The sequence below is a fragment of the Mytilus californianus genome, unplaced genomic scaffold, assembly GCF_021869535.1.
Source record: "Mytilus californianus isolate M0D057914Y unplaced genomic scaffold, xbMytCali1.0.p SCAF_7, whole genome shotgun sequence".
Lineage (NCBI taxonomy): Eukaryota > Metazoa > Mollusca > Bivalvia > Mytilida > Mytilidae > Mytilus > Mytilus californianus.
The window spans coordinates 6215985-6241445 of NW_026262723.1; the positions used below are offsets into that span (position 1 = coordinate 6215985).

At 32.7% G+C, this 25461-nt stretch overlaps 1 protein-coding gene across 2 annotated transcripts in view; it reads left to right on the forward strand.

The window, feature by feature from the left end:
- Positions 1 to 25461, forward strand: part of LOC127710214 (cGMP-dependent protein kinase 1-like) — a 122292-nt gene that overhangs the window by 16067 nt on the left and 80764 nt on the right. Inside the window, exon 1 of one of the 2 annotated variants that reach the window (XM_052215974.1) lies at positions 19993 to 20331. The exons of the other annotated variant lie outside the window; for it this stretch is intronic. Coding sequence (XP_052071934.1) covers positions 20033 to 20331 — 299 coding nt within the window. The 5' untranslated portion in view covers positions 19993 to 20032. Of the gene's footprint in view, positions 1 to 19992; positions 20332 to 25461 lie in introns of those variants that run through there. 2 annotated transcript variants of the gene reach the window in all.

A 25461-nucleotide genomic window follows, 5' to 3' on the forward strand; every position in this document is an offset into this window, starting at 1 on the left:
TCTGTATGTATCTTCCTGTTTTTTTCCGTGGGAATGTGAAAGCTTTAACTACCGTATTTTGTACGAAGTGCTTCATATAATTGTAATTTTAAGTAACTGTTTAGCCTTTCGTGCATTCATATCACTCTCATAAGCACCATAGACCTTTATGCGTCCACAGCTTGTCCATAGAGTGTGTACGAAGTCTTCTTTTCCAAGGTCATATGTTAAAGGTTATGGTCACAACAAGAGTTCATATAACATGGTTTAACCCTGCCACATGTGCATGTGCCTGTCATGGTTTAACTTTGTACAATGTTCATGTATCTGTCATGGTTTAAACATTTAGGAATCATTGAATGTTAATCACATATTATCAATACATGATCATATTGAGATTTAGAGTCCTGTTTTATTTCAAGGTCAAATTCAAGGCCAGAAAATTACATAGGAGATGAATGCTTATAGACATCATCGAGTTCTTGGTCTTCAATCTTCAAAACCTAATCAAATGTGTTACTATTAAGGCGAATATTTTTCTGTAAGGTCAAGGTCAAAAGTCAAATTTCAGTCTAGCGACATAATACATAGTATTAAAGCTTGTAGTCACTTTTGAGCTGCGTTATCAGGGTCAAATTCATGGTCAATAGAATATTAGAAAGAAGCCATTATAAATATATGGTCATTATGAAGGAACTCGGTCTTTGCCTTTGTGTTGCTTTTGTCTATTCACAAAACTTTCGGTTTTGAAATTTGCATTTTGGACATTTCTTTTCTACGCCATTCATATTGTCGATGATTGACACAGAGTATATTCAGTAAACAATGAATGAATTATATATATAGACAATGTAAATTAGGAAAAACAAAATATATTAAACTATATTATTAGATACAAAGTTTGATTGATGGTTTTATAAGCTTCGGGAGATATATACAGGACATGTGGTACGAAAGCTATTTGAAATTGGACCCAAGAGAGAACCTGGAACCCTTGTTTTCAGTGTACTGGAGCATTTTTGTGATACATTTTCCATAACCCATCTGTAATTGGTCAATATAGCACCTAAACTTGTATAATTGCATTTAATGGATATCAAAATAAAATATTTTGCCAATTTATTGCAAATTGACTTGGAATTGCTTCATAAGACGATTATTAATTATCTTGCTCTCAGCAAAACATTCCAACATGCATTCTTTATTTTAATAACATAGAAGATCATAGAACCGAGGAGTTAAGATATGCCATAGAAATGTAGCCGAAAGATACTCAAATAATTATATTAAAAAGTTCCTCCTTCATTCAATTAACGTCTATATTTGCCTTCTATCAAAGAGAGTTTTATCACAATTCGAGGCTCATGTTCATTGGTGTAGAGATTAAAGGGAATTCCCACTGCAGCTTTGTGGTTTCCTTTATTTTACTTGAGTAAAAGATGCAGATCAGGTATTTATCAATCAAATTCAATCATATTGTACGCGTGTAGATTACGAATTTTATCAATTTCTGTGGTCATAACATCATTTGAAGATCCTAAATGTATTTTAAATGATGGTGGTATTGCGGATATCTTTCAGTTTAAAAAGAAAATAGATTAAGGATCTGATCTCCGTCAATTTTTCGAAGCTCGCAAAGCTCTATTTTATCAGTCTTTTACCATGTTGGACATTATAAAACATACTGCTGAATAAAACTTATATAGTTACTTTATCCCAACATAACAGAATAAGTCAAGTTAGTAAATAGGTCAGTGGCAATTAGGTGAAAACATACTGCTGAACAAAACTTGTATAGTTACTTCATCCCAACATAAAAGAATAAGTCAAATTAGTAAATACATCAGTGGTAATTGGCTGCTGCGTCATAGACGTATACCCATGACGTCAGCGGACAATATACGTGTTGCTTATGATATACTATAATAATGACAGTACATAGAAGTGTCATACCATTCCATAATTTTGATTGGACGAGAAATTCCAAAAGTTAAAACTTATTCCCGCAGGAAATGCAACATTTACATGACTGCATGTGACACCGTTAAAACAATATAGAAAAGACAAACAAAAGGCTTGAATTAATTCGTTATTTCATGGTTGTAGTAAAAAAAGTAATTATAGAAATGTAATGATTCTTTTTATAAAAATATAGGGTTGCAAAGGCTTTGAACATGCGCACATTTTCAATATGAATCATTTCCGCGCTTCATACAAAATGTGCTTCCGTCAACTCTTTATTAAACACCCCCATGAATAAAAAGAAGCATTCAATTCTAAACTTATAAATCGATCTATTTCCGTACTCTGAACCACTGTATCATCTTATTAAGTCACACACTGTACTTGTTTAACTACAATAAAGTTCATTTGATTTAGTATCCGCATATTATTTGAATATTTAAAGTGAAAATGATTTCTAATAATTCTTGTGTATTTTATCTTTAAGTGATTCCCATGGTCTGGTTTTCGTATCATTACACCAAGAAGTAATCGCTTATATGTTGAGCGTAAAATTGAACAGACTATGATTTCATATCTGTAGGGCAGTGTTTGTGTGGAAGGCAAATTGGACCACACAATGAGGTAGGGCTATTTCCCCCTGCGTGTTTCAATCACAGAGTCAAAATATTAAAGTTGTCAAATCCTACAGGAAATTGAATATTGAAACGTTTCGCGCTGGATTATCAAGAATGAAGATTTCTCCAGAAATAGTTCGTTTGAAGTTGTTCTCGCTCCGTATACCTCTACATGCTGCCTTTTGTTATAATTACCCCCCCCCCCCCCTTTTACTACCACCACAACACATACATATACAATTTAATTTCTGCATTATTCTTAAATTAAAATTCATTCACCTATACAAAAAGTTGTTTGTCAGTTGGATACAAATCTGTCAAGAATAAAACAACTTGGTTTCATATTTAATTGGAAATTTGTTATCTGTATCAACATGATTTTGTTTTATCTCTTTGATAATAGAATTTTAATATTGCTATTGATACTTTAACAAATATTCATTTAAAATTTGACAAGATAAAAACGAAACCGATACTATGAATTACTTGCAGTTTTAAATAGTTTAAATAAAACATTGTCCTAAAGAGGTTCATTAAATCAGAAGTATACACTTTGCAGGTGTGCATGTGGTAAAATGCTACAGGGAATTTATTGTTAATACATTTGATACTTTTTTTATTTTCTCATTTTACAAAAGTTGCGATAAAGATCTTTGTTATAACAAATTTGATTTTAAACCGGACAATTTCCTTCATTCACTTAGTACAATGACGTTGCATCTTTTTATATGGAATAGACCAGTGCATATCAGTGTTAGCAGTTACAGCGCAAGCACGAAATAACCTCATAGCAATTAATTCGAAGTTAGGCTCTTAATTTTAACAAGCGTGAAATATTGAATTGAACAGTCACCAGTGTCCATGGTGTATAAAAAAGGGGGGCTTCGTGGCCATAATTCATCAACAGTGATCACGAGCTTGTCAAAACTGAGATTGTTGTATAAGTCGAAGTTGAGTTACCAATTTTGAACTTTCAATTTTATGTGGTAGCATCCCCTGCGAGTATATATATCTCCAAATAGATATACAATATTACTGTGCTCGTTTTTCTTACTATGATTGCTACAATGTATACAAGCTACAGGGTGCGGAAGGTTAAGAACACCATCGCGATTTGGTTGACTGGTACGGAATATTTGTGTCATAATTGACCACGGAATCTGTTGATGCACCGTTCAAAAATCCACTCAAAGCATAAACTGGAAGTGAAACGGCAGGTACATTACTGCTGAGCTACCGGTGAACTATTTACCAGCCAGTGGTTATCGTAGGTGCCTTTGCTAATCGTGCGGGAAATGCAGATAGCTGCAAAATATAAACATTCTGTGCACAGCAACAAATTTGTTATTTAATTATATTCACTTTGGTCCATTTCTCTTTGAAATGGTATTTGCAGTATATCATAATGTACCAAAACCCAATAACGTTACTCATAATATATACATTAATAACGAAAGTAATTCATTTCATTTTCTAACAAATTGCCGTTTAATAACTACTTGTGTAAATATTTTACACATAAATCTAGATAATCCGGACGTCTTTCATTTCGTTACCGACCTTTGGTTTTTAGTTTAATATTATAGTTTCGCAACCATTGGCACCTGATATGGTCAAATAAGGATCGATTGCATTGAATGTTTTAGTTTGCCAAACGTAATAAATCGTTTAATTATAAATGTTATCGCCTCGTGTAATAAAAACTGAAAGAAGCTGGTATACTTACTATTTGTTTTTCGAAAAGTTTCTTTAACTTTTTCACCTCGTAAAGAAGCGATTCGATTTCAGTTTTGACAAGTGATCTTTCATGTTTTGAAAACTGAAGCATTTGATGTTTGAGTGATACAACAGCTAAGGAATGTAATAGCATGTTCATATATTGTTTCTAATTATCATGAGTTATTAATATCCATGTTAAAACACTACATGATTACTTTCCAATAATACTAGAATTTCTATTTGCTTGTTTTATATTGATTTTTTAAAAGCATATTTGAAAAGTTGCCGTGAGGTAAAACAATATTTAGAAAACCATCAATGGTTACCATTTGCAATTTCTTTCATTATTGTGACGTAGGGGAAGAGAAAACAGGGAGAAATGAGAGAAATTGTATAAAATATTACGGTCAAGAATGAGGGACCCCCCAAGAATGCAAGACGAATGTCTGTACAATGCAGACATATTTATTGGTGCTTTGATGTATGAAGACTAATAGTTATAGTTTTTCTCAATTGAATTGTTTTATATTTTTCATGTGGGCGGGGGGGAGGGGGGGGAGGCTTTTATAGCTGACTACGGTATAGGTTTTTCTCATTGTTGAAGGCCGCACGGTTGCCTATAATTGCTTACATCCACTTCATTTGAACATTATTGGATAGTTGTTTCATTGGCAAACATACCACGTCTCCTTATTTATATATAGTTGCATTTTAGTGAAAGACGTCGGTATCAATTCATGATCTCAGTTTTTATTTGGTAGGGTTGTCATGGTGGTATAGGTGCATTGTTATCAAGTCAGAGATCATGACAGATTAATGGGGTGTGGTTATCTGATTACACGCGCAGGAAACATTTTCATTGCTAATACTGAATTTATGTACTAGCCCGAAATAGATCATGCTGTAGAAAATTTCCTGAATTATGAAGGAAACAAATCGTAATATTAAATTCACAGCTTCTTATTCATTACAAAATGTATACTACCAATTTCGTCTTGAAAACGGTCATTGATTATGTATAAACCGTTCAGTAGTTTCCTTGGAAAACACGGATGTTGTCCTTTATCCTTAACTGTCGAGAGTAAGTTGTTGTTATCCATCCGATTTATTTTGTTGTTTCCCTATCCAACATCATGTTCAGATAAGATTATTTCTAGTGGTTGTTATACATTACATAATGAGGAAACACAGGGAAAGTTTTCAAAAGTTTACAAATAGTATGGACCTTTTTTCATATGTGCAAGTCTTTTCAAATTGTACTGTAAGAAAAGATATTGTGCGGATTGCTAGACTTTCAAATTGTACCGTAAGAAAAGATATTGTCCGGATTGCTAGACTTTCAAATTGTACCGTAAGAAAAGATATTGTCCGGATTGCTAGACTTTCAAATTGTACCGTAAGAAAAGATATTGTCCGGATTGCTAGACTTTCAAATTGTACTGTAAGAAAAGATATTGTCCGGATTGCTAGACTTTCACACTTCAGAAGATTGACAAGGTATGATCTTTTCAGTGCTATAATTTAAGTACAATATAATTTGATTTGATATAACTTTAGCTGTTTTTTTTTTTAGGATTTTGTATAAAAAGGATTAAATATTTGAGGGATTGTGTTAGATATTCATATCATGACGACGTAATCTGTAGATCATTTTAACTGAGGTATGGGCTGGCATGTCAGTAACTGTTGGTAGTCCTTAAATAATTTATATTAATCATTGTCATTTTGCTTAGTTTCTTCTTTTATCTATTCTAACATCGGACTCGGACTGCTTTTAAACGAAGTTTTTCTGTGTGTATTGATGTTTGGTTGTTAATTTCACATTGGCTAATGGTACAGGAGGATGGTTGAGATCTCACGAAACATGTTTATCCCGCACATTTGTTGGCGCCTGTCCCAAGTCAGGAACCTCTAGCATTTGTTAGTCTTGTGATTTTTTTTAAATTTTTGGTTCATTTGTATGTTTTGGAGTTTAGTGAGGCGTCCATTTCGCTGAACTAGTATAAATTATTGTTTAGGGGCCAGCTGAATCCCTCCTCCGGGTGCGGGATTTTCTCGCTGCGTTGAAGACCCATTGGTTGCCTTGGGCTGTTTTCTGCTCTTTGGTAAGGTTGTTGTCTTTTTGACACATTACCCGTTTCATTTTCTATTTTTATTAATGTGTCAACATGTTCAAGTAGTTATTTTATTCAAAGTGGGAAAGTGTTTTTATATCGTATATTTTGCCAGTTTTTAGTGGTCTGAGATAAAGAAGAAAACAAAACAGGTGCAGGAATTGTTTGAAAATTCAACCAATTGTATTTTTATGCAAAATCAAATCATGATTTGGGTACAACAATTCTATATAGATGTGTTAGGTGGATAGATTTATTGAACAAGACCGATTTTTGATATTCAAAATGGCATTTATCTGTCCTGTTTTATTTTTATTTGTATCTTTTCCCATGGTTTGGTTGGCTGGAGGTTTTAAAAGTTGACTCGACGCGAAAAAAACCCATCAAAAAAACAACCCTGACATGGCTAAATGTTTGGTTTAAGGAATTTAATAAAATTAATACCATCAGGTAGGTAATCACTTCTGTCATATTTTAATTAAAAGAAAAAACATAAATGCGTCATCAAATTGTAAAATCTGGAAATTCTCGAAAGTCTCAAGATGTTTCAAGTGCTTATGTTTTCTCTTAGTGCATGACAGCAAGATGCTGTCAAGTAGATTAAGATGGTTACGAAATATACATGATTCCCTCAACATCTTGATCTCAATCTTAATGATAAAAGATGAGTAAAGTAAATATTATTATGACGTATGCGTTGTTTCGTATCTTGAGATGCACAATCTATCTTACTGAAAGAAAAGAATCATTTCTATAATTATTTTTGACTTCATACATTACATATCCATATGGGATATTAGTTAGATAGTTTTGTGCTTCAGACAGATCTGTACTTCCTTAATATTTTAGTTAGAACTACTATTATGTTTTGACGACATCGTATACCTTGTTGATACAAATCACTTACCTTATTATACATGTCAAACTAAATTAACTTAGGTGGTTATGTCGGAAATTATGTATTAATTTTTATTGTCAATGTTTACAACTTCAAAACATTTAAAAATACAGGTTAATTATAATTTTCAATACGGAAGCTTTTATAGCTTCACATGCAAGTATATGTCTTGAAAAAACAACATGGCTTTTCCTTAAAAATAAGATAGGTTCTTATCTCGTTCACGGAAATGTCCACTGATATTTTAGGGAAACCATGAATTAAATGATTTTAATTTGTCACGCAACACTTAATATAGATTATACGACGTAACATAAACGAGAAGGAACAACTAATTTGACACACATTTTGTGTAAGTGGATTTGGATAGTTCCTTGAGGATTTTTCGACCCTAAACTTTTCGGACCATAGTTTTCTTACGGAGATTCGGGAGTAAATTGTCCATTTAGTTCATATATCATGAATATACCTACACAATATCTGTTTGGTTGATGACATTGGTAGATTTATTAAATCGATTTTAAAGCCTGATGACTTAGCAGAGATCCAATACTTTTTTCATCTTCAGGACTTCGACCCTTTAAAAACTTGTAATTCAACAAATGAAACTTTTACTTCAAAAACGTAAATAGCAACAAAGGTATTCACACTATAACTAATAATAAACAGCAGAGAAAAAGAATTTAAATCTATGTAAAGTATACAATATAAAGAAGTCTGAAGATAAGTCTATTGGTAATAGTGTATAAAGGAGAGTAAAACAATATTAAGGAAGCAATGAAAAGCCATAAATCGAAAAAAAAAAAACACCAAAAACACCAGATAACACCATTACAAAAAGAAGAAAAAAGACGATCAGACAAACAACAGTTCAAAAAATAACTACAGATAAAGCATTAACAACATGCACCACACCAAAACAACAATATTGAACTAAGAAGGGTCAGTAGTTAGCTGTTCCATGAAATACAAAATCATATATTTATATTAATAAATGTTTTGAACTCAGAAAACTATCAATATAGTACAGATATGTTTATATTTAACCCATTGAGAATATTTGCTTGTTAATATCAAATATAATTGCTATGCTTTTTTTACTAATATGTGTATGGCTCTGTTCTGGCTGTTGTTTAAGATCTTAGAATTGAGATGATTATATTCATATTTATATATGATTATCAAAATTATTGTGTCAATTATCTAAATCATTGTAATAAATTACTTTGCTCTTCATTGGCCCTTTAATTGGAATAAAAATTATCTTATCTTATATCCTAGGCAGAACTAAGATGGTGACACATTTCATAGTGACTTATGTGTGTCAATTCGCAAATAAAATCTCACTTGAACGATTGTATTTTGGTGTGGAAAAATAGTCTTGGCAGATCTACGTTATATAAGATGGGCATGCTAATCCAGTACGATGTTCAGTCTGTCACATTTCTAAGTACGATATAGAATATTAAGTGTGTTAGAGAATAAAAAAATTCTGCAGGAGTTTAAGCCTCTGTTTCAATGTTTTTATTAGGGATGGGTAGAATTCAAAAGAGCTTATAATCTTTACATTACCCATAAGAGTATAAACACTAGATCTGTGTTTAGAAAGTTAAGATCACACTATAAATACTACTATTTACAGCTAAATTGTTGTGTTCTAACGTTTAAAATTATTTCTACCTGAATATAAATAGCTGAATGCTATTATAAAAATGCCATTAAAATGAAAATCAATTGACCTCTTTTATAGAGTATTCTATATTTGAAGTGATCGAAGTTTGAATAGAGACGGAAGGTCGCGTGTATTTGACAAGATCAAAGTTGTGTATTTGGTCTGTTTTTTATTGTCAGTTTACAAGGATTTATCACTATACGGTAAACACTTTAACTGCGATTACATATCAGAAGGCTTCAAAGTTTTGTTTACATTTCGATTAAGGGCTGGATTTTTTTAACTCTTACCTTCATGAACAGTTGATATGGAGTCATTTTTATAGACAAAAGTTTCAAAGCAAAACATTCTGTACTGAAGCCAGAAAAACGCTACGCGCTCTGGGAACAAAATACGATCGCAAATATGGTTCATTATTGGTCATCCAAATATAAGAATTGTTATGTGACCTGCAGGAAAGTTTTGAAATTGTCTTTCCACCAAAATATAACATATCTTGAATATATTATAAATTCATCCTTGATGTCAGGTCTTATACCATTATGTTATTTGAATATTGTAGGACAAGTTTTGGATATTTCTATTTTGATACATCATAATGTTTTTTCCGACAACAGCTGAGCTTTGAAAATACTCTTTTGAAATGTTAAACATGTTATTGCAATAAACTTGGATTTCTACTCCGTCGTACAAAGTTGAATTGACTTAATTGGTCCGTAGATGCAACTCCCCGTGTATTTGTTCATATTAAATTTGACTTTTCCAACCCTGACTTTAAGAGACGTGTTATCCACAAATAAAAGTCGAATACACATACCCTCCCTATCCCCCAGTTATTTAAAAGATGCAGGCGTTGATTGATTTTTGTTTGCTTAATGTCCAGTAGCAAATGTTTCATGCATATCAGGACGATAAAAACTTTGCAATAAGTCCAATATGCCAAGTTATTCAACCAGGATGAATAGTGGAAAATGCATTGCCACAGGAAAAAATGATGTGTTGATAAAAGGGGAAGACATATTGCCTTGTAACCGACAAGAATCTGTCAAAGTATTATACATCGCTGATAGAGAAATAACTGAAAGTTCAATGGTTTTGTCACGAACAAACAAACAGAAAATTTCAGGACAGCAACTTCACTGGTGGTGAAAACCAGATTTGCTGTTATTATCTTAAATGACCCTGGAACCAATATAGACAGGAACAGAGTACATCAATTATCCACTCCATTAATCTTAATAATTAGATGACATGATATGTGTTTATGGGAAGCCGTAGATAACGATACACTGACGTACGGAATATTCTGTGAAACATTGTATCTACACGAACATATATTACAGTAATTAGCAAAAAAAGTAGTAGCTATTTTCATTATTTATTTGACATTTTATACTGGTGTTTTTTTTAACACTTTGACACTAGAATAGAGCTTTACCATCATATTGTCGTCTCGCATCAGCATCAGCTTAAATTTCAACTATATCTTTTTCCGGACTACTCAATACAGATGTTACTAACAGAAATTGTCCTCTTGCATGCCTTATAAGCTCTACATAGTTTTAAAAGTTGTGTACTTGAGTGCTCCGTGACAAGCTGACCCAAACAAAAGAAAAAAATCCAGTAGTTTCCTTAATAGAAAAACAAAGGATATGGGGTATCCATCCATGACATAAAATATGTACATGCACTGCAAAAAGCACACAAAAAGCAAAGTACAGCGCTTTAATTGCTGTTCTTCATCTCAAAGTTACAATGAGGCCTTCAACACGGAGCAAAAAACTCTCACCTCATTGCAAGTTTAAGAGGGCCCCTAGCACCGGTTTGAGTGGATTTATTCTAACTGAAATAATTCGGGTAGACTTTGTAAGATGTAACACCACCAAATCGGGCCCGGTCAAAAAGAACATACTGGAAAGTAGTAGATATTTTAAACAAAATAGTTCCTACGCATATGTGTTATTATTGATAGTTTTGAATAATACAAAAATATATTAATTAATCTACAAAGGAGGGCATATATATTGAGTATTTCTTAGATAAAAATGTATAAATTAATCTAAAAAGGAGGGCATATATATTGAGTATTTCTTAGATATATGAGATTTCTGGTGTATTTTTTCTTTGTTTGGGTCAGATTGTCAAGGATCACTGCACTCAAGTACAAACTATGTTAAGCTTATAAGGCTAGTTTTACATAGGAACCAATGGCAAATGTATTTTGTAAACATGCCATCCTAAATGAATCCAGATACGTCAGTGTCGTATCAGTTCGAATTGTTTCTTTTGGGCGATGATTAATTTATGAACATCAACAATTAGTATTTGACAGCTCTTATGCAGACAATTATATCTAAGATTGGTTTTGCATATTGTAAGGAAATATGGCAGTCTTTATCGGGCGCAATCGTTCTTTAAAAACATTAAAACAATATACCCAACATATATTAGGGGATTTGGGGAAAAAGGGGTGAAGTATAGTTGTATAGTTCCTCGAAGTTACCCTATGAGTAATATGAAAACCTGTCCTAGCTATGGAAGCCTCTTCGGAGTACTTGGAACACTGTAAAATATCTGATGTAACCTGAATTTACTCAAAAATAATATTTTGACACACGTCGTTATTTTATTTTCAAGGAACCATTGTTAAATGGTGACGAAGCTATGGTGAGAAAAAGTAAATCACTTTAATATACAATCCGGTTATAGATTACACGTCTGTTCTAAAGAAAAGGGCGATATTTTCACAAAGCAAATTTCCTCACAAAGAAACGGGGAATAGCAGAGGCGGAGTAATTACATTCAATCAAAAATTTTTTTTAGATTGGAATAACAAATATTAGTTAGTTAGAGTTAGCAAGGAATTCAAGAAAAGAACTATAAAGAGAATATCGTGATTGTTCTGAGAGAGAAAAAGTCTGAAAAAACCCAAACAAAACAAATCAACAACAACAAAAACATTGTTACAGAATAATCCTACATTTATAAACTCATGATTATCATAGGATAATATTAGTTTTGGGCGTCTTGCTTCTTTGTCGTAACATCGTAACAAAAAAGCTGGCAGTGTTATTATATTCAACATAAATTATGAGAAAATGGATCCTATGATACCAGTAAACCTAGTTTGATTCACAATGAGGCTGTTGCAAGGTTTTTTCAATTTTCTTTTAATTACCTTCATTACTTTGAGTTACGACAGAAATAGTTTTAATTCTAGCAATAATAACAAGATTTTCCGTAGTAATCAATCTAATAAAAGTAATAAAAGCAATTATTAATATACATCTTTTTCAGTTATGAATATATGAAAATGATTAAATCTGTGATTGAATACGAAAAATAGAATATGATGAGTTAAAAGTTAGTTCCTTGACATTACGTTTCTTATATACGATGTCTATCATTCTTTTGTATATGTATTACAAGCAATCTTGACGAATCTAAAATAAGCGAACCACTAAGAAATTTCTTTCATAAGAAAAAAGTTAAATCACAAAAATACTGAACTCCGAGGAAAATTCAAAACGGAAAGTCCCTAATCAAACGGCAAAATCAAAAGCACAAACACATCAAACGAATGGACAATAACTGTCATATTCCTGACTTGGTACAGGCATTTTCTTATCCAGATAATGGTGGATTAAACCTGGTTTTATAGCGCTAAACATCTCATTTGTATGACAGTCGAATCAAGAAATTAGCATTCAGCGGACGGATTTAATTGATTGTCTGAGCCTTTAACATGAGGACGGATTTAATTGATTGTCTGAGACTTTAACATGAGGACGGATTTAGTTGATTGTCCGAGACTTTAACATGAGGACGGATTTAATTGATTGTCCGAGACTTTAACACGAGGACGGATTTAATTGATTGTCCGAGCCTTTAACACGAGGACGGATTTAATTGATTGTCCGAGACTTTAACATGAGTACGGATTTAATTGATTGTCCGAGACTTTAACATGAGGACGGATTTAATTGATTGTCCGAGACTTTAACATGAGGACGGATTTACTTGATTGTCCGAGCCTTCAACATGAGGACGGATTTAATTGATTGTCCGAGCCTTTAACATGAGGACGGATATAATTGATTGTCCGAGACTTTAACTTGAGGACGGATTTAATTGATTGTCCGAGACTTTAACATGAGGACGGATTTAATTGATTGTCCGAGACTTTAACATGAGGACGGATTTAATTGATTGTCCGAGACTTTAACATGAGGACGGATTTAATTGATTGTCCGAGCCTGTAACATGAGGACGGATTTAATTGATTGTCCGAGCCTTTAACATGAGGGCGGATTTAATTGATTGTCCGAGCCTTTAACATGAGGACGGATTTTAATTGATTATCCGAGCCTTTAACATGAGGACGGAATTAATTAATTGTCCGAGCCTTTAACATCAGGACGGATTTAATTGATTGTCCGAGCCTTTAACATGAGGACGGATTTAATTGATTGTCCGATACTTTTACATGAGGACGGATTTAGTTGATTGTCCGAGACATTAACATGAGGATGGATGTAATTGATTGTCCGAGACTTTAACATGAGGACGGATTAAATTGATTGTCCGAGACTTTAACATGAGGACGGATTTAATTGATTGTCCGAAACTTTAACATGAGGACGGATTCAATTGATTGTCCGAGGCTTTAACATGAGGACGGATTTAATTGATTGTCCGAGCCTTTAACATGAGGACGGATTTAATTGATTGTCCAAGCCTTTAACATGAAATGTACGTAAATATTGTAAGTGTGATGTATAAAAAATGAATAGAATCTAAAACGTCCCCATGCGACGAAAGGACTCATATCATGTGGATTTTAAGCTCATAGGAACATTGATCAAATAAATGTTATTTGCATGAAGTAAATACACAAATATCTTATTCGCTCCATTTTATAAGATTTGTTTTTAATTCTAATATTATAAGCCAAGCACCATTAGTGTAAAACGCCTGAACGACTCAAAACCTCCGCGTATTTTTATTTACAACTTTTGCGAGGGACCAACCATGGCACTCTATCTTATGTAAGGCAAACCTCGTGTCTTTCCTGAATAATTCCTTTCTCAGCTGAACATGTTAGATAGTTTAAATCTATTTTATTGTTCAACATGACAAAATGGATCAGACAAAAGTTTTTAAAAGAACTAAGTAACGCCTTCTCCAACATGTTAGATGATTGCTTAACTTGCTATGAATATAGCTTTAACATTTCCCACTGGACGTTAAATGGCTAATTATTTTCCAGAGTTTTGCTTCTACCTGTCACATGTTTGCTTTTATTTATTTTAGCCTGTTTGGTTCTCTTGTATAACCTTGGCGTTCCTATATGATACACTTTTTTGGAAACTATAATTTTGAGTTATCTCTCTTTGAATAAAAATTTTGCTTCCGCAAAGCAACTGAAGAAGAACAGTCGATAATGGTTTATTTATCTTAATCAGGTAAATTGCATAATCAAAACTAATGGAAAACAGACCATTTATCTCATTAAGCATTTCCCAATACATATTTCTTATCATATGGCAGCACTTAAATATTTTGATAGCTTCATTATTGCTTACGCCCAGGGGGCAATATTACTAGCATATGCAACCCTGAAACAAGTCAAACGGTAAAACGTTTGAAAAGATACAAAAACCCACTGCTTCAAAAATAGTTCATATTGGGCTAGGTTAACAAAAATAATCTTAAAACTTGCCATCCACTGGATCAGCGGGGAGTTATTTGGTGTTACGAGCTTTGTTAGATAATGTCAGCATTCATTTAATTTCCAGTCAGCCAATTTCTATCTTTACTGTACGCTAACAATGTTGGAACAATGTTGGAAAAGTTTAATTCGTTTCAAAGAGCTTTCGAAACAAGAGCAAATACATAAATTAACTAAAAAAAATCAACAATGTTCGTTCATTGATTTGATAATGTGTTTGTTATTTTTTTTAAAAGTCCAACTTCTTGTTGACGTTTTTCAAACAAATTGACATTCAGTCGGATGCGAATCGCAAAGAGAAGTGACGTCTGTACTACATGTACTTTCAATTTAACCAACTTGACTCATTTACAAAGAATAAAAAAATTGTGATCTTTGAAAAAAAAAAATAATTGCGAAATAGAACTCGACATTGGTCAATCATATCTTCACGTTGGTCAATTAGATACATATTGCTAATGAATAGATATGATGTATGTTTTTGCATTTGTAAAACTATTTTGGTTGTGTGCTTAACCTGTCCGAGTTTTCTTTTATGCAAACAGCTTTATTATTGTTGTTTGCTCAATACAGAAACAAACATTAACATTTTATTTTTATACCTTTAGTTATATATTATAGTCGATTGGCTGATTACAGATATAAAGATAAAGATTAAAATATCAACTGCAGCATTTTTTTTTATTACCAAACGAAAATCGTATTCTGGGGCATACTGTTTTTATGATAAACGAACGCTCATATTCAAATTAAGTTTACACCACAACAATTATTTTGGTGTCCTCTTTGAAGTCCGCGCAAAGGTAAAACTGATTTCTTTGATACAACGCATTGAAATAATTTACAAAAATAACTATTTTACAGTCTATATTTATATACATTCAGGGTGAACTGTGTCGAAAATGTTTAATTGATTTGTTCCCGGCACGAAGCAGTAGAGAGGCATCGGCTTACCTTTTGAACTAGTACGTTGAAAATCTAGCATAGCGTTTAAGTACAAATCAGTTTTCATATTCATATCCAATTCCCAATATGCTTTTAATTTGCCACTGGACGTTTAACAGTCATTCTCAAATCATCATCATCATCATCATCATCATCATCATCATCATCCACCATCCATCCATCCATCCATCCATCCAGCATTTGAGGTCTAGAAATTTGAGAAAGTTTTGGAAAATTGAATATATATCATAGTTCTCAATACAGTCTAGATATATATATTTTGTATTTTTGTCGTTGTGTTGCTGTCTTATTGACGACACCCCACATCTCCCTTTATTCATATGTTTCCAATCACTAGTACTTGTTAACAACAGCAAAATCTTAATAAATGATATACATAAAGGCAAATTATCTTTTATTATTATATTGATATTCTCAGTAAATCAAAATCATTAACCTGCATGAAATCTTTTACCAGCAAGATATACAGCGCAATAACATAGCAGGGTAATTAGAAAATAGATGCTGGCACTTTCTTCGTAACGCTTTCATGTCTCAACATTAGTAAAAAAAAAGGTGAAGGGTGATTGAAGATCGTTGTATTCGCTAAGCTCACTTATGGTGTGTCAGGTGCACGAACAATAACAATCACGTGATGGGTGTACAAACAGATTCTGGTAGACTGCACTTCAGGCGTTTTTGAACTTTCATTCCAAACACCACATCAAAGTAAGCTGATACCTGTAAGGTTGTTTTGTCCCTATAAAATAAGAAGATGTGGTATGATTGCCAACGAGACAACTATTCACCACAAACCAAATGACGTAGGTGTTAGCAACTATAGGCCACCCTGCTTTTATTTACATTTATTATTTATGTGCCGTTCATCTGAAATGTACACAGAGGAACGTACACGATACACTCCATTTGTGCCACTCCCTCAATTAGCATGTTACAGCATCCGATTGGTTGAGTGTTGTTTACTTCAGGTCCAGTGTTGTCAAGCATCGGTAATAACAAAGAAATAAAAAGATACATTGATAAATAGATAATATGCAAAAGTCCTCTCGCGAAAAAAATAGAAAGATGATATTTCTATATTTATACCTTGTCAGAAAAAAAATAAACCGCTAACATGAGTTTTATTAGCAGCAGGAGTCTTATTTAAAAATAAACATAAAACAAAATGAATGAGACATCTTAAAGGCATGTAAATATTAATACTTACATGAAATATCTAGTCATGTGTTTCTTTTCATTCATGCAGGTCATAACCCTCAAACATGATATGTATAAACTTATGTAATCTTACTGTTAATTATCAAAAAATGTTTATTTTATAACTCTTCATAATTACCTGCTGGTTAACTTTGAAATACTATAGTTCCCCCTAAATCTTGTGCCAATACTGACATTCCACGCGAGAAGACTTTTTACCTCGTCTGTCTTGATCAGGAGCAAATAGCAATTAAACAAAACAACAAAAGCAAAAATGAATTAAGGAAGCATTCGATCATGACGATAAAAGCTGTTGAAATACATACCAGCAAGCCTTCTTTTATACTCATCATGTAGTTTCTTTCCTTTATTTCCTTTTTTTGCAGTTTGTTATTTGTATTGTTCAAATTTCTTCAACCTCCAAGTTTTCATAAATTCTTGCTATAAATACTATGGTTATCAACGTTGATCGAGGCTGTTCCAACCTCGGGGGTTCCAGTTTTGACCCAAGGAATTACTAGCTGTTTCTATTTTACATGGCACTAACGTTACATAAGATATGATAGTTATTAAAAAATAAAATAATTATTTGTACTTGTAATGAAAAGACTAAGTGTCATAGTCGTAACCGGGGACAGATTGATGACCAAATGTTTGCAATTTGCAAAGAAGCAGTTTTCTCGATCGATCTCGATAATGAATGAGAGAGAAAGAGAGACGGTATCATTAACCTTCACTGATGATTAACATGTATCTGTATACAGTTATTTATTAACGTTGTCTGTATCTAATCAAGTAGTAATTGAAACAAGAATCGTTCTATAAATATGTCCGAGTCGGAAGTCATGAATGAAACAGCATCAGACATAATGTTCTTTGTTTACTTTTCCGTTATTCTTTTGTAAACAACTACATACTAGTAACATGTATAATGTATGTGTTTGATGAATGATGTACTATAAGCTTTAACTGCACACCCCTACTCATACGAATATACTCAGATGTCTTTTAGCTGTTTTTATCGGTTGGTAGCTGTCTCATTGACGTATACACCATATCCCTTCTTATTCATATTCAAGAATTCGCGAACTTTGACCTTTATTTATTAACATAGTCCTTGTTTTAACTTTTAGTAAACAAAACAAATTATAATTAGATTGAAAAGGGGAATGTGGTTTATTGTGTATCATATGCATTATAATTAATGGATAATCATCCTATCAAAACGTTAAATCCTGTGTCAGATACTGAGTTTATTTGTTTAATAAAATACGGAGCTCTTTTATCGAAAAGCAATTGTAACTTTGTAAGAACCAAAGAAACGAAAAGCTGGTTATCAATTACATGTATTAGTGATTGAATTTAGTGTTTCTATTTTGAAAGAAGACGTTTTTGCTACAAAGATGCTAAAAATAATCTCTGGAATGTTCAAAACAAAGGAACATCCATTTAATTTTCTCTATTTTTAGGATTTTTTCCTTTTTTCCTCAGATCTGTCCCGATTGAATGCAGTTTTCACACACACCTCAGTTATAGCATTGACACATAATAGCAAATGTTTCCGGCTATATGTATACGCACTTTGCATTATATTTTGTCCCCATATACGAAAACTCGGAAATTGCCTGATTGTCTCTCTTTTTGCACTATGCCATTAAACAGGAATAAAATATCGCAAAAAAAATACCTTTAGAAATTTCCAAAACAGCAAGGTAACAATATATATCAATCCCACTGGAAAATAAAAACAATATAAATAAACCCCCAAAAAATCAGTTATACGTAGGTCTTAACATACACAAAATTGATTTTTGGCACGTATGGTTTTGTTAATTAATTTCAAAGTCAGAAAATGAGTGAAAGACCTGTAATTCCATAAAAACAGACATAAAATCGGAGATATGACAATAACATCAGAAAATCTTCAGTTGAAATAATTAGATCCTAATTAACTTCGACACCTAAATGAGGAGGGCCTAATTAGATGTTTAACCCAACAGTTTCTGACAATACCAGGTGCCCAAGCAGTGAGCATGGAACTCATAGATACATGTTAAGCAGATATTTTGAAATGCAATTAGGCATAAAAGTGCGGTCGTGATTTTTGCTATAATTTTTCAAAATATTTTCATGGGATAGATGTATATTTCAATGGTAGAGTTTAAATAATGGCATGTCATTCGAATATATTCAGAAAAAAACATACGGACTGAGATTGTTGTATTTATCTGGCAAGAATTAAGCATACGCTTGGTGTAGTAAAAGATTTATGCTGTACATCAAAGGTCTAATTCAATACAATCTCGTGAACTCTAATGAAGTTTTTGAAGATTAAAAAGTGAAAGTATCTGTATGATAAACAAAGGGCTTGTTTCATTCATGATTAAAATTGAAAACCATCAGACAGACCTGAGATTGTATACGTTTTGACGATTAAATGAGGTGTCAATTTTGATGGTGAGTTTGGCAAGAACATCATAACACACGTAATGATTTGGATTTAATTTTATAATTTTAATGAAACTTGATAAATATGAATTGATGCTACGTACGCTTGGATCTATCAGAAATAGTTTGAATTTTGATGATGTATTTTCGTGTAGCCATGCTAAGCAAATTATGAGTTCTTATTAAAGGATATTAAGTGAGTGCTGCGAGGGATAAAAGGAGACTTGCAAATGACAACAAGTGAGGATTGCAAATATAACATTTATTGATAAATATTTTATTCATTTGACATTTGATAACAGCAATCTACTTGTACGTTCGCGTATACATTCTTAAACCATCTTCTGGGAAAATACATAGTTCAAAAACAATAGGTCATATTCACGAAATTTATGACTCCTTTGGGAATCTTAGATTCACAATCATGGTTTTGAGATAAATGCATACTGTAGTATTAGAAAAATGCGAAAGATTTGAGCAAGATAAAGTCAGGATTTTCAACAAATTCAGATATACCGCATGATGTAGCAATTGTGTACCATGATGTAATAAACATTGCTTTGTACTATTTAATGGAAAAGTAAATATTGCAATAATTTACTTCTTCGGTTGTATATCGTTAAAGATAACCAGTGAAATAATGGAAAAGCATTTTAAGGAACTAGAATGAAAAGTAGAATTGGAAATGTTATCTTAAGATATTCTCAAAGAGATAGAAAAACGACAAAAATGGGAACATTGCGCGATTTGCAGTTTCTTTTAAGGGAGAAAATTGAAGAAGTCCAGCAAAGAGATTCTCTAATTGACGAACTTGAGGCCGAATTAGACGAAAAGGACGAAATTATACGCCATCTTAGGAACGAGCTTGATAAGTACCGGTCTATAATTAAACCAATGACCAAACAAGCACAACGAGAAGGAACCCTTCAACCTGAGCGTTCCAAACGAACCGCAATATCTGCCGAGCCAGCTAAATATGGTTCAATTCTTGCTCTGTATAAACCAAAATATGTTACAAAGCCTTCTCAGTAAGTAGGACATTTATTATTTTATGCAATTGAATATAATGACGTCTGAATCTCTTTTTTTTTTATCATAACATATACGTACCGAGCGTTAAAGGCAAAATATTGTCTACTAAAAAAAATGTTGTGCAGTTCAATGTATGTTTTTTTTTCAAATAAGAAATTAATTGACAATTCTTAGCTGCAGTAGAAAAATTGGATAGCTATATATGAATCTGTACATATCTAATCAAAATCAGCACATGACACAAATTACCGTATAATAGCTGTTAACGTTAATTTCCCGCAACTTTTTCCAGTAAATCTGAGAACATGTAAGACGCACAAATTGCACGTCTATTAAATATCATGCAGATTATTTTCGCCCCCGAGAATGACCACATTAAAGAAGCAATGCACTCAAGAACAATACAGTCACTGTATACCTAGTCTAATAGAAAAGAAATGATATGGGGTATCCATCCCTGACACAAAATCCATACATGCAAGTTCTCTTATACCATCCAGGTAATTTTTCTTCTATTTGTTTTACTAAGGCAAAAGCCGGACAGGCCGACTATAGTCTATAGAGTACCCAATGATCAAATGCACAAATATCTAAACTTGAGAGTCACATAAAATTTGAAAACTGTATTTTCATGGTTACTAGATGCATGAGTCTACCTTTCATAGTTATTGCAGCCGGCATTGGTCTATTTCAGTAGCACTCACCGAACCTTTACGACGTGTAAACAAAAGGTTTACATGAATAAAATGAAATGTGATGACAGTTATTGACAGCTATTAAATTCTTATCTTTTACTTACACCTGGAGCATGCCTGCCGACTCGTGCTTACAAGATAAGAATGCTAACATGGAAATAATTTTTGATGTATGAAAAATATTTTTTATCCCCATTAATTTTCAACACTGGAGCGCCTTTATCAGTAATGAATGAAATGTGTAGCCTTGTCTACTAAAATTGTTTACTTATCCAGGCATATAATTCATTCTGAGATTTGTAATGAAAAAGATGGCTTGTTTAAAACTTTAATTGCAACTGATTAGTATGAGCACATGCTTATATTCTCTATATACACATGCATAGAAACAGCCTTTAAAAGTATACCCATTACAATAAATAATGAAAAAGTTGATATGTGGTGTCTAATATTATGACAAAAAATCACAGGCACTTGTCTCAGAAATTTGTTTTCCTATATACCTTAATGTTATATAAAGGTATATAGGGGAAAAAATTCTGAGACAAGTGCCTGTGCAAAAAATCCCTACATACGATTAATAAAGCCAAACAGAACAGCGTTCATTTACAGTAAGTTGTCCTTTATATAACGAACAGAGAAATTATTATTGGATAAAATAAACAGTTTTTGTACTAATTTTAAGATAAAAAATATTGCTGGTTGTTTGTTCACAAATGAGCATTTACCAACTCTTAAGTGCCTAGGAAATTATATTATTCAGTGTTTAGAAATAAGATCCAGGTGGAAAAAAAATATATAAATGATATTTTATTATTATGAGATATGTTGTAATAGTTATATAAGACACATATGATGTATTAGGCTCTGATCCTGTCCATAACTTGATAGAATTATATTAGGTTCTTGTTATTTGTGTATTTTTTTTTTCCAATCATATTGTGCATGTTGTTGTTGTAAAATGATGCCCTTAATGGGTTCTTGATTAGAATAATAAAATTCTTATTCTTATTCTTATTCTTCTACTGTTCTTCTTCTCCAAGTAATAGTGATGGCTTCAACACTGATAATAAGCTCAAACTTTAATGCTAGTTCCAGACGGCTCCTTGTAGCTGAGTCTGTGCATTGAAGATGTATGTTTCTACATCTTTACATGAAACTGGACAACTACTGGTCATGGCCTGTTAAATTAGATAAGAAACTATACATATAGTGTTTATATCTGTTTCAAGCTTATGTAGTTAGCCCGATTGGGTGTATCTTATTTACACCAAGAATTTATTGTCAATGTAGAATGATAGTTTTCAATAATTTAGGAAAGGGGGGGGGGGGGGGAGGGGTCTTTCAGCGATTTGACCATATGTTATTGAAAACCATAATAAATGCAGGGTAGCCAATTTCATTTAAAGACATCTTGGTGTAAATAAATAAACAGAGATTGTCAATGATCTGCTTAAGTGGATCTGCCATCAATAAAAGCGTTTAGAAAGCATTTTCTCCAAAATAATGTCCGTACCAAAACATTGTCAATTACATATATAGATGAAATCCACAGTTTACGCTATGGATAGACGAAGTGTTTATTGCACAAACAAAAACACCAATTTGATGTTTTATTAACATTGAATAGTATTTCTTAACCAACTGTTAAATACTAAGCAAGATAATAGGCTTTACTAAGGAAACAATCTGTTGAACATATATGTTTAGACTTCTTGTTAAAACAAAACAATATATCTTGTTATATGTGCTTGTATTGTTAGAAAAAAATCATTGAAAAAAAGGAATTTGTAAATCTGCAGATATTTTTGTAGCGTAATAGACATAACCTTGTTGTTACGGTAAATCATAAGTGGAAGGTTCCGGTCAATTTGCGCATGTTTCATGGTTAATTAGAAAAGTGTCTATGTTGTATACCTATCATTATTCCTTGATCACATACATCATGTCTTAATTAAACAACGAGAATGGCATAACACATCATAATACGTTCTATATGTATTGAATCAAATTATAGTGACGGTGACACAAACACGCTAATTGTTCAGACGAAAATATGAATGTTTTGGGTAATGCATGTCGATTCCGAGGGAAAAAAATCTAGATTTTTAACAAAGTCATAAAAAATCTGACGCTTGTACCAACGTTGAGCAAAGAAATCAATGTGTATAACAATTTACAAAAGTTTTTTTTAGTATAACAGTCAATTTAAAAGCTGCTACTATGGATCATTATCCTAATAAAAGTCTTTTGTAGACGAAACGCGCGTCTGGCGTACAAAATTTTAATCCTGGTATCTATGATGTGTATATAAAAAGTGCGTTAGAATACCTGATATATTAGTCACCTTTCCGAAAGTGACCAACTGCACTTTCGTGACATTTTTGATGGGGTATGAATTTGCATGGCGGATGATGCATGCATATAGTAGAAGACACTTACACTGTCTCTTTATCACGTCTCGCTCTGCTCGTGTGATTCTCTTTTGTTTCGGGAAGATAGTCGTGTATTTGACACTTTACCGCAACGCTTTATTTTGACATAATAGAAAATCAAAGGATATGGGGTATCCATCCATGACTCAAAATCAGTACATGCACAGCAAAACAACACACAATTAGCAAAAGAACAGCGCTTGTATTGCTGTTCTTCATCTCAAAGTCACAGTGAGGCCTTCAACACGGAGCAAAAAAAAAAAAAAGACAACTCATCTCACTGCAAGTTTAAGACGGCCCCTAACACCGGCTTAAACGGAATTCTTTGCAAAAATAAATTTGGATAGACTTTGTAAATATAACACCACCCAATCGGGTCCGGTCAAAAAAGAAAATACTGGAAAGTAGTACATATTTAAAACAAAATAGTTCCTACGCATAGGTGTAAATCTAAAACTATGTAGCACATATTTTAGCAATTAAAGTATCAGATGAAAGGTGATTTTTTGTCCAGTTGAAAGAATATTTAGTTGCCTAGTTATACAGGTTGCATATGAAACATACAACTTGCAATAATTGCTTTTTCTTTGCCAGAAATTAGCAATCGGTGGTTGCTGTCTACTTCTCAACCACAGTCCTTGTTTCCACGAGATTCTCCGTTGTCTGGTACTATCAGAGTGGCTATTTTGAATAGACTGAAAAGGATATAAGGAAACGTAAAATAGTATGCCAATAAGACAGCAAGCCAACAAAACAATAAAACCAAAACGATATCATCTAGTTATAATGATTTCTTTGGTTTCCATTTGAAGGTTTCGATTTTTATGAAAGCAAAATATTTAACGCAATGACCAGGTGTAATAATGATGATAGGCGTTATTCCTCCGCCTGCTGATTATTGTGATATATAGATACAAAGTTACTTTATATTGTACTTTGCCGCAGTATCGAATTTTGAAACTATTATCTAGAGATCACGATAGATCAATTGAATAGATGACCACAACAGGTGTCATGCATATCAACATGTCTTCACTCGCTACATAGCTAAACCAACCGCCTCTTTCTCGCTCTCACTAAATATGAATATATAGACTAACAATTAATGTATTATAATTGTTCTCCTTTTTAACAATTGGAAGATGCAAAATGCACAAGTCAAAAAAGAATCCCTTGTATCTGAAAATAATGTCTTGTACTTGGTCGTTTAACTTATTTATATAATTTGTAATTCAAAGAAAATGTGAAGAGAATTTGGTTCATTTTACAAGATGATTAAATGTTTAATTTTAATTACACATGCGTAAAATTTTTCGATTAACCTTCCTCACTCGAAATCAGATGTAAATAATTTGAGAAGGCATCTTAAAGCTATTGTCTTTTGGCAGACTTTGCCGAACACGTGCTTGTGAAAGCTGGAATACATTTCGATTTTAAGAATAAAAATATCAACAAAGTGCGCCTTATCTTTAAAAATAGCCGTGGAAAGACTTTTCTGTAAAAATATAAAGAAAATCATTTTTCTTAAACTCTCTGTTGATAAGTTAAGAAAATACTAGTACTAGGAAACGAAGTTTCCAACTCTCTCAGGCAAGATGACCTTAGACTAAATTTACTATTCCTGCAAGGTACTTTTGGTTATATAACTCTTAAACTTTCTATGCGGGCTTTCAAATGTTTGGGTTTGAACATTTACAATAAAGGTAAATCCAAAGGACATACGAACGAAAGTCAAACCAATGGACACAAAGTACTACAAAGAAAACTTTAGGGATTGAGAAAAACGATTCTGTCAAAATATCTAGAGGTCCGGATGGAACTCAGAAAACTTCGAAACAGCGGTGATGTTGCTTGCTAAACTATAAATTCATCGTAGCGTAGCAAGGAGGACGTTACCATTGTTTCGGATTTTGGAACCTCAGTTGCTCCAGAATAGTATTTCCACGTTTTGGGAAGTGATTACATACTCTCTATTCTGATACTATCTTAAACCGCA